Source organism: Corythoichthys intestinalis, chromosome 19, assembly GCF_030265065.1.
Source record: "Corythoichthys intestinalis isolate RoL2023-P3 chromosome 19, ASM3026506v1, whole genome shotgun sequence".
NCBI classification, from domain to species: domain Eukaryota; kingdom Metazoa; phylum Chordata; class Actinopteri; order Syngnathiformes; family Syngnathidae; genus Corythoichthys; species Corythoichthys intestinalis.
In genome coordinates this window covers 34,433,990-34,445,577 of record NC_080413.1, presented here as the reverse complement: position 1 = coordinate 34,445,577, position 11,588 = coordinate 34,433,990, and the positions used below count along the sequence as shown (strand labels likewise).

The window sequence follows — 11,588 nt, the reverse complement described above, 5'->3', positions numbered from 1 at the left end:
TTTTTTTTAAGAATTGTTTTGAATAATGTAAAGGAAAGGCAAAGTCACAGTTCTGAATCTGTTTACTTTCCATTCTTTTGCACTAGTAAATGCTATCAGCATTTAACCTCAATGTTTATTTGTGATTAATTATTGTTATTTACATGATTATTCATACTTTATTAAAGAATTTAAGTGTTCCAAAATGGTTTTGTGAATTAATAAGCGTCAACAAAAATTTCATTGCTAAATTAGTAAAAACAAAACAAAACAAAAAAAAAAAGAAAATTATTCGAATAGTCGACTAATCGTAAAACTAGTCAGCTGGCATATCAGGAGCAAATTTGTCGTTTAGGACACCCCTAGTGTACCGGAACATATTTCCTCCACACACTTCTCACGTTTTTAACCTCGGTGCCAAGAAGAGGGCCCCTGGATATGTTCGCCATTGGCCCCAAATTTGCCAAATCCGCCACTGTACGCACCGAACCCCTGGAGTTTCGATTTAGCCACTGAGCTAAACAAAGACTGTTTAAAAAAACAAAAAACAAAGGAATTAAATGCACAACCAATGGATGGCAGAAGATACCATTAAGTTTATTCACCTTTTACTATTCACAAATTGAAAGGTGGCTCCAAAATTGGAAAAAAAAACGTGCCTTCGACAAGTGTCAACAAATAATTTGTGCTGGCAAAAAATATTTGGAGTATGGATTCTCTGCAGCTTTAAAACACAGGGGCGCAACTAAAATGTAGGCGTAATTTTCAAGTTACGTGAAGCCTAGAGCTTGCAACTTCCTCACTCGCCCGCCCTAACTTTAACCGCGCCCCTATTTTGCTAGTTACGCCCCCGCCCTCCGTTTGGCAGGCTGCAGACAGATAAACTTGAATATGTGCACTCGCAGAAATCCCATTACAGTACCCCATTTGTCCACATGATGGCACAATAAGGCTGAGTCATGAGCTGACAGCAACTTCATAGAGTGTAATTTATTTGATTTTCAGCACAAAACCAGTTCGTTATCGCGTTACATTCATCTGCCACAGACAGAAAAACCAACCTTCACATCAAAATATGCTTCTCTACACTCCAAACACTGTAATCCCAAACACTTGAACTAGCTCATAACGTTAAAGGTCACATGTAGTTATGAAGTTGATTTAGCCAGGAAGTTTTGAGCTATGTTATGATTCATGTCTCTTCATTGAATAGGACTCAATATTTTATGGCTAAGTTTTGTGGTTTGCTAAATAAAATTTTAGGAACCATACACAGAGGTGGGTAGTAACGCCATACATTTAATCCGTGACATTTACTTGAGTAACTTTTTGAGAACATTGTACTTCTAAGAGTAGTTCTACTAAGCCATACATTTTACTTTTACTTGAGTAGATTTGTGAATAAGCAACGCAACTCCGCTACTTTGGGCTAGACTCGTTGTGACATGTTTCCTCTTTATTCTACATATTAGATTTTACTTTTTTTTTTGTTTGTTTTGTGCCCGAGACATCAACAGTGGCTCAACCAGTTTCCCTAAAGAGATGCAATAATAATCACATTACTTCATTATACCAATCAGACTAAAATTTGCCTTTTTATGATCACGCTGGCCTGTTCAATCACGTGGCGTCTTTAAAGAGCATATGACACGAGAAAAAAAGTCTAAAATGTCATTATTATGTGAATTAGAATCATATTTTGAGACGATTCGACTATATACAACAATTTAGCAAAGCACAGATGACGAGAAATTAGTCTTTTAATCTGCTGGTTAGCCACGCCTACCATTATAGGGCTTTAGCGTCCCCAACAGGTGGATGACGTCAGCGGTAGATTTAGCTCATCGATTTTACTATTCAGCCCATTGAGGGGAAATTATTCAGAACGAGGAAAACGCGACGAAGAAAGCCGCAAAATGTCATTGTTTCTGTCTCTCTACTCCAATATTTTTACAGGATATTCTTTTTACCCAAGTATTTTTTCCCCCAATAGCTATATAAATGGCTTGAGAAGGACCAGTCAGCCCGTTGAGGGGGAACTATTCACAACGAGGAAAACGCAACGAAGAGAGCGGCAAAATGTCATCGTTTCTGTCTCTTTACTTCAATATTTTTACAGGATACTCTTTTTATCCAAGTATTTTCCCCAATTGCTAAATAAATGGCATGGTCATGACAAATAACAGTCTTGTGCTGAATGGAATATGAAATAATAAAAATGCATTTATTCAGGACGACATGGCAAAATTACTCCATGATGGTCAAAACTGTCGACTTCACCTTTACTGTCCTAATGTGTGTATGTGTGTGCGCTCCCGTGGCCAGGGGTTACAATTTTTAGACGAGTGTAATTCAAGAGCGCAGGTTTGGTCTCAACATTGGTAGGGACGCTATTATAGTATATCCTGCATATACAATTTTTGCTGGGGACAGGACATTAATCAGACCAAACAGATTGGGTGAATGGGGTCGGGTTTACATTTCTCACAAATATGCTGATGCGTTGCCTACGTAAAAATGAAAAAAGTAAAAATTGTTATTTTCAATTGAGAAAATGGGGGGAAATCCCCCATTCTTCATATAAAGGTAATTAATGGGTTGTGTTTTTGTGTGTCTTCTCTCTTTTTTTGGGGGGGTGTTAAAGAAATGTCTGCATAGGCTGCAAATAAAATGATTTTTAAATGAATGATAAAGATAAAATATGTATTTTAATTAATGAATAAATGCACCGTTGAATTAACGTTAACGGTAAAAAAAAAAAAAAAAACACATACACTATACGAGGACACTTATCTCTAAGCTGCGACCTACTCAAGTTGTGCAGGTTAGTTCACACAGTTTAATGTTATGCTAACTGTGATGCAGGTCCGACTTTCTGTAGCAAAATTAGTGGTGTGTTCCCCACCTCCACAACATTGACGTCTACTTACAGTGGCTGCTGCTGTGGCTTGCCGAAAAAAAATTCTAATATCCCTCGTCTTTGAAGGTGGTGGAAGAGGCGGCATGTTGACATGTATTTCTGTCGGGGTTGTGTGAGTGTCCGTGTTTGTTTGTTCTAGTCATCAGCCAATGAAACGTACGTTTGAGGGGAAAAAAATGGACCGGCCCATTCAGCAAGTGAAAAGGGGTAAATGTAAGTCTGAACATAATGAAATGCAGTAATTCACTTAGTAATGGAAGGGTCAATTCTATTCTTACAACATATTGGAAGACATTATAAGTTATTATCATTAATGATTATCATCAATTATAATAATGATATAATTCAAATAAGGTTGCTTTAAAGTTGGTGGGGACAATTTGAGCATCCTGAAAAGTTGGTAGTGTTATGTCCCTACCGTCCCTATGCAAACCTACTCCCTTGGTGTAACTACATTGGCAAGACACCGGTGGTGGCTCTGTTGTAAAATTAGCATCTTTGGTGGGGCAAATTGAAACTCTGCTCACCATTTTGGCGGTGCTCTCTGGCATTTCATGGTCCACATTTTCAATCCTTGGCTCAGTAGTTGTTGTCGCTTTTGAAAGCTTAGGTTTGAAAAAATTATCTATATCCATCTTGCCTCTTTGGTCCTCGGGTGGTTTTGGCTAAGCAAAGCAAACGATGGTCTAAGGTACTAGTCACATTATCTGTTTAAAAAAATACTTTTGACCCATTATAAAAATATTTTTTCTTGTTCATATCATTCTTTTTTTTTTTCTTTGTTTCAGTGCTTTACATATTTTATAGACAATATTTTACCAGAAAACTCTTAATTTTATAATTATATATAGGAAAGTCTATTACATCCAATGGCACTTTTCGGCCTGGCCCTCCCTTAAACTCTGTGTACAGTACTTTTTTTCTTCTTCTGAGAATCTATCAGGGTTTACAGCAAGGGCGTTGGTTTGCATGGGGACAGTAGGGACATAATACTACCAAATTTTCAGGATGCTCAAATTGTCCCTACCAACTTTTAAGCAACCTTATTTGAATTATATTATGATAACAATTGTCGATAATTATTAATGATAATAATTTATAATGTCTTCCCATATATTGTAGGAGTAGAATTGACCCTTACATTATTAAGTGAACTACAGTATTTCCATTATGTTCAGACTTACGTACATTTACCCCTTTTCACTTGCATTTTCCCCCTCAAACACACATTTAATTGGCTGATGACTGGAATAAACAAACACGCACACTCACACAACCCCGACAGAAATACATGTCAACGTGCTGCCCCCCACCCCCCATTCAAAGACAAGGGATATTAGAATTTTATTCCGGCCAGCCGCAGCAGAAGCCACTGGAAGTAGACGTCAATGTTGTGGAGGTAGGGAACACGCCGCTAATGTTGCTACTGAAGGTCCGACATGCATCACAGTTAGCATAACATTAAACTGTGTGAACTTGCTAACCTGCAAAAGGAGGAAGCAGCTTAGAGATGTGACCTCCTGTTCCTCCATTTATTGATTAATTAAAATATATTTATTAATTTTCTCCATCTTTCATTTAAAAATAAATTTTATTTGCAGCCTATGCAGATATTTCTTTAAACCCCCCCCCCCCCCCCCCCAAAAAAAAAAAAAAAAAAACACACAAAAACACAACCACTGTAAATTTCCTTTCTATGAAGAAAGGGGGATTTCCCCCATTTTCTCACTTGAAAATAACAATTTTAACTTTTTGATTTTTACGTAGGCAACACATCAGCATATTTGTGAGAAATGTGGGCGGAGTTTGACTTTTGGGGCAGTGGGGGCACAACATGTTGATGACCCCGAAACAGTGTCAGTAATAAAATTAACTTACAAGAATATTTATAACAATAAGTTGACAATGAGCATTTTTTCTTTCCCATAATTCATGAGGGGAATTCTAAATCAGGCTGCTTAAGCAATACATTTCGCAAAGATCGTAATCCATTGAATATGGTTCGCCCACCCGTATCGTGCCAATGTAGTTACCCCAGTCAAAAATTTTATCCCCTGGGCGGAGCCATGGAGGTAGATTTGTGCCTTTTTGTATTATTTAATAAAAAAAAAAAAGTTGCTTCAATAAAAAAAGTTGCTCAGTGTTCAATCAAAATATGTATTTTCAACCCCCCCCAAAAAAAGTCGCTTCAATCCAAAAAAAATGTGTTTGAATGCAAAAATAAATTTAAAACTCAAAAAAATGCATGTGAAATTTTCTTGGATTTTTTTTCTCTTTTTTTTTTTTCTCTATTTTTTTTTTTTTTTTTTTGATTGAAGCAACTTTTTTGATTGAAGTAATGTTGATTTGTGTTTGGGCCACATTTTGGCTATAGGACATTTTTGTCTTTATTATTCAATCAAAAAATAAGTTGCTTAAAAATATATATATTAAAAAAAAAAAAAAAAAAGAGAGAGAAATTTCAATCATAGAAAAAGTTTTTGAATGCGAAAAAATATACGAGATTGAAAAATTTGCATTTGAACACTTAATTTTTCATTAAAAAGATTTATTTGATTGAAGCAATCCTTTTTGTGTTTTGGCCATATTATGGGTAGGACATTTGTGTCTAAATCATTCAATCACCCCCAAAAAGGTTGAATCAAAGAAAAAAATAATTTGAAAAATAAAATTGCCCTCCCTTATTATTATTATTTTTTTTTAAATAAAATTATATGCAAAGCAAATGACCGTCTAAGTTGCTAATCACATGATCTGTTCGAAAAATAATTTTGACCCATTATAAAAATATATTTTTTAGGGCTATCAAACGATAAAAAATTTTAATCGGTTAATCACAGCTTAAAAATGAATTAATCGTAATTAATCGCAATTCAAACCATCTTTAAAATATGCCATATTTTTTCTGTAAATTATTGTTGGAATGGAAAGATAAAACACAAGACGGATATATACATTCAACATACTATACGTACTGTATTTGTTTATTATAACAATAAATCAACAAGATGGCATTAACATTATTAACATTCTGTTAAAGCGATCCATGGATAGAAAGACTAGTAGTTCTTAAAAGATAAATGTTAGTACAAGTTATAGAAATTTTATATTAAAACCCCTCTTAATGTTTTCGTTTTAATAAAATTTGTAATATTTTCAAACAAAAAATAAACTGGTAGCTCGCCATTGTTGATGTCAATCAACAATGCTCATGAATGGTGCTGAAACCCATGAAATCAGTCGCACCACGCGCCAGCAGAGGGTGATAAAACACCAAAAAAAATACAAGTAACAAATGGACATAACACTGTCATTTTAATCTGTTTGAGCGGGGCATGTGCGTTAATTGCGTCAAATATTTTAACGGGATTAATTTTAAAAAAAAATTACCGCCCGTTAACGCGATAATTTTGACAGCCCTAATATTTTTTGGTTCATTTCATTCATTTTGGTTGCAGTTTTATTGCTTTAAAACTTTTATATATACTGTATATATATATATATATAAGAAAATCAATTGCATGCAATGACACTTTTCAGCCACTGGGGGGAGGGGCTGCCCCCCCCCTCCTAAAATCCGCTCATTATGACGCCCTTTCACGCAATCTGTTTGGTCTTATTAATGTCCTGTCCCCAGCAAAAAGTGTATATGCAGGTTTCTGCTGTATGGCGTCCAAACCAATGTTTAGACCAAACCTACGCCCTTGGTTTACAGTGTATGCAAGTGTTGTGGGTCCCAGACAAATCCGTCTCCTACATTCACGTGTCATACTTCTCATTGTCTTCTCTTTATGTCAAGCTTCACTCCCATGCATGTAAACTGTGGCTCTCTTCTCCATGAGGGGCTTTAGACGTCGCATCTCCCCCTGCTTTCCCCCTCTGGTTCATAATATACTGGCAGAAAAAGACCATCGCCACAACCACAATGACAACGCACACTATTATGGCCACCAGTCCACCTGTTGTCACCGCTGAAGGCCGGCGGGTGGGAGCCACCTCATGTGGGGTTACCGTGGGAGGGTAAGGACTTGTTGCAGCATCCCCCGACCCCTCATCTTCATCTTCATCCTCATTTCTGACGCAAAAGACCTCCTTCTCTAGGGTGAATCCTTTAGGACAGAAGCAAACAAAGCCACCGTAAGTGTTCTTGCAGCCTTTATCGCAGAAATAGTTGGCGCATTCGTCCAAGTCAATGCAAACAGTGTGGTCCTCCCTTTCCTCCGCAACATAACCATCGGGACAATAGCATTGGTACTTGTCGTTTGGATCGCACTCCGCTACGCATTCCTGCTTGCCACAATGCAATTTACACTTGCTGGAGTCCTGCGGATCCATTTTATATCCCTCGTAGCAGGAGCATTTGTAACTCCCGTGCGTGTTGTGGCACAGATGCTCACACGGGGCGGAGGCGCATTCATCCAGATCCACGCACGAGCCCCCCATCATCTTGAATCCGGCATCGCATTCGCATTTAAAGCCTCCCACTGTATTGACGCACCGGAAATTCTCCCCGGGACATTGACGCTCGTCCGAACAGTCGTTGAAGTCCACGCAAGACTTGCCGTCTGGTGCCAGTTTGAAGCCGTGGTCGCACACGCAGGAGGGCGCGCCGTCGCTCCCCACTAAGCAGGCGAACGCGCAGCCATAACGCCCGCACGGATCATCCAGGTCCACTTCGCATGTTAGATTATTGACGGGGTTGACGGAGAAGCCGAGCGGACAGGAGCAAAAAGGCTGGTGTCGGGCATCCACGGCGCAATCGTGCTCGCAGCCTCCATCGTGGATCTCGCAGCTCCACGGACCCTGCTGCCAAATTCCAGTAGAGCAGATGTACTTGACTCCACTCGGCGTAATCGTGGCAATGGCACCTGAAGGCAGGAGGAGAAGATCATTTCCACTGAATCCAACGTGGGTTTTGTACTCCACGGCGTCTCCCTCGCCCTCTAAACGAGCGCACCCGCTTTCCAAGTTGTACTCGCACAGGAAGCCGCTGACCCGCGCGTCACAGCTCTCCTGCGCCCACCGGAACCCGTCCCGCTCCGAGACGGTGACGCAGCGGGGAGAGGAGCAACCGCCATCAAAAGTGGGGACCCAGTTTTCATAATCACTTTCGCCGTCTTTAATCACCCACTCGTAGCCTCTAAGATGAGAATTTTGGTTCGGGCAGTTGGTTGAACGATGCAAACCGATCCAGAATTGACCCGATATGTTTCCCGAAATGATCGATGTCATCAGAACATTTGCAGTCGACGAGCGCACGGTTGCTAAAACCGCATTCCGGTCTTTACAATGTTTCTGAGCGCTTGTAAAGTCACCGGGTTGGCTGAACACGGCGAAACATTGGTTTTCAATGCAGCCTTGGCCGTATGGGTCTGTCCCACCGAGCCCACCCACCAGCACAGCCAGCACAGCAACGAACAACACTGTGGCATCCTTCATGTTCCAACACCAGCTTGCGTTCGCCTTTAAGTAGTCGTGCGTTCCTGCAGCCACGACGTGTGTTTGTTGGAAAAATAGCTTGGCTCGTATTTATAATCTCCCGACTCCATATTGGCCATCGAGCAGAGGAAGGAAGTGGCTCTTGAGCAGCCTTCCACGGCGCTCACTGGTCTTCCAAACTTTCTCCTCTAGGACGCCTTCAAAGAAGGACCAGGGCCGTAAATTACGTACTTGGGGATGGTTACGTCATCATGCACATTAAACGACGCCCCTTTCCAAGTGGTCCCTCCCTCTGAATGGACTCTGTCCCTTCTGACCATATGCAAGCTGTTTGAGCATTTCAATGAACCCTCTTTTTTCGCGGTTAATGAGGACCAGAACCCGCCGCGATAAGAGGAAAACCGCGAAGTAGCGAACCCCCCCCCCCCGCCCCTCCCAAACATTTAAACCGTAAAAAACCGTATTAACCCAAATATAAGACGGCCCTCATTATAAGACGACCCCCTCTTTTTCAAGACTCAAGTTTGAAAAAAAGACTTTTTGAACACCAAATTAATTTTTATACAGAAAATAATTACAGTACACATGAAACAAATGATTATAACAATATATTTGAGAGAAAAAGCATGTTATTTTGCCTCTCTCAAATCTTAATATCTAAACATTTAAATATGTAAACTAAAGTGCAATCACATTTGTAAATGAATGGCTACTGGTTTTTGAAATGTAAATAAACCAATCTATTGTTATAAAACAAGTTGCAATAACTGCATTAACCATCAAAGTGAAGTCTAACGGTAACTGCAGTCTTGAAACAAATCTGAATAAGGAAAAACAATGCAATAAAATAATGCAAACTGGTTAAACTAAAAAGAGTAGCTGAAAACTGTCATGAAATAACATCGCTTCAATGATATCTGGCGCCATCTAGCGTCGTGAATGGGGAGAGTAGCTGAGATCTGTCATGACCAGTGTTGGGCACGTTACTTTAAAAAAGTAATTAGTTACATTACTCACTACTTCTTCCAAAAAGTAACTGAGTTAGTAACTGAATTACTCTATAGTAAAAGTAACTAGTTACCAGGGAAAGTAACTATTTCCGTTACTTTAAAAAGAACTTGTTGTATGTCAAAGAATTTGAAATTTTCTGAGCAGTATTCGAGTCAGTGGAATAGAGAAGAACAGACAGGTAGTTAACTTGTTAGTTGCTTCAGCAGATTTGAATTGCTTACCACAGATGTCGACAAAAGCTTTGCTCCGGGACATAAATTATACATTACATGCAGGTTCTTTCCTTTAATTTCGACAAACTTGAAATACTGTAGTGTCTATATCTCCACCTCATAAAGGACAATTTTTCTTCTGAATGCTCTGCCATCCCGACCCTGTGCATCTGTTTTGCGTGTGTGTGTTTGCCGCACGCGCTGTTCCAGTTTGCGTGTGAAATCACCGCCTCTGATTGGCTTACCCGACAATCACAATCACTTCCATCGCATCTCTTGAGGGGCCGCATTCAGGTGGCTCGTTTCCCGACAATTCACGTCGCTTTCAAAGCGCCTGCCGTCCTCAAGATGGAAGCAGAATTATTGCTGGCTGACAGTGGTAGATGGGAACGAGGCTAGCATCAGGTGTAGCAAACACAGAAACGTTACCAAACTTTGGAAAGCATTGTCTAATTGAATGAGCAGGGACAAACAGCTTGGAGTCAGAAGTACGTGCGCTATTCTCGAACCTGAACACACCCCAAGTCTTGGATGACAAATCAACAGAGCAGAGAGTCGACTCGACACGGCTGGTAGTTTCTTCAATTTATTCAGAGTAAGTAACGCGCCGCTTTTGACCGTCAGTAACGGTAACGGCGTTGTAACAGCGGAAAAAGTAATTAGTTAGATTACCCCGTTACTGAAAAAATAACGCCGTTACGTAACGGTCGTGAATGGGTATCATGTCTGGACCACGAATATAAGACGACCCCCTCTTTTTGAGTGTTATTTCAATGCAAAAAACACCGTCTTAAATTCGGGCCAATACGAAATATATATATATATATATATATATATATATATATATATATATATATATATATATATATATATATATATATATATTAGGGCTGTCAAACGATTAAAATTTTTAATCGAGTTAATTACAGCTTAAAAATTAATCATAATTAATCGCAATTAATCGCAATTAAAACCAACCAAATATGCCATATTTTTCTGTAAATTATTGTTGGAATGGAAAGATAAGGCACAAGATGGATATATACATTCAACATACGGTACATAAGGACTGTATTTGTTTATTATAACAATAAATCAACAAGATGGCATTAACATTATTAACATTCTGTTAAAGCGATCCATGGATAGAAAGACTCGTAGTTCTTAAAAAAAAAAATGTTAGTACAAGTTATAGGAATTTTATATTAAAACCCCTCTTAATGTTTTCGTTTGAATAAAATTTGTAAAATTTTCAATAAAAAAATAAACTAGTAGCCCGCCATTGATGTCAATAATCACACAATGCTGATGGGAGCTGAAGCCTATAAAATCAGTCGCACCCAAGCGCCAGCAGAGGGTGGCAAAACTCCATAGATACAACAAGTGAGCCTTTCACTGCACTGTCATTTAAATCTGTCTGAGCGGGCCATCTGCGTTAATTGCGTCAAATATTTTAACGTGATTAATTTAAAAAATTAATTAACGCCCGATAACGCGATAATTTTGACAGCCCTAACATATATATATATATGTATATATATATATATATATATATATATATATATATATATATATATATATATATATACATACACACATACATACAGGCAAGGCTGAAAAAGCAGTTTCTGCTCTTGCATCCCTCATTAAAATAAACTGCTTTATTTTAAGCCAGTATCCCCCAAAATCCCCAATATTTTAGATGATAAATAATCGGTCCAAACAAAGAAAAAAAAGGGTTAATATTTGAAAAAGAAAATCTCGACCACTCCTTGATGTCTGCGATTTCTGGATTGTTACCCTTGTTATGTTACCGTGTTTCACCCATAAAATCTCCAAAAAGTCCGGCTGTGGCCATTCACAGCTATGTCTTGACACTCGGTGAGACATGCTACACGTAATGGTTTGTTTTGAAAGTATTTGCATTTAGTTTTTTTTTGGGGGGGGGGGGGGCGGATACACTGCCCTCTAGTGGCTACAGTGAATATGACATAACACATTTACCATGGCTGAATCCAGCTGCTACC

General features: G+C 38.9%; 1 protein-coding gene across 1 annotated transcript; it reads right to left on the bottom strand.

Moving 5' to 3' along the window:
- Window positions 1–4,570: 4,570 nt before the first annotated feature.
- Window positions 4,571–8,535, bottom strand: LOC130907729 (thrombomodulin-like). Its single transcript, XM_057823137.1, has one exon. It carries the CDS (start codon window positions 8,336–8,338, stop codon window positions 6,701–6,703), a length of 1,638 nt encoding a protein of 545 aa, XP_057679120.1. The 5' UTR covers window positions 8,339–8,535; the 3' UTR covers window positions 4,571–6,700.
- Window positions 8,536–11,588: the final 3,053 nt, after the last annotated feature.

Coding starts and splice junctions, on each gene's coding strand:
- LOC130907729 (XM_057823137.1), bottom strand. CDS start 8,338: ATGAAGGATGCCACAGTGTTGTTCGTTGCTGTGCTGGCTGTGCTGGTG.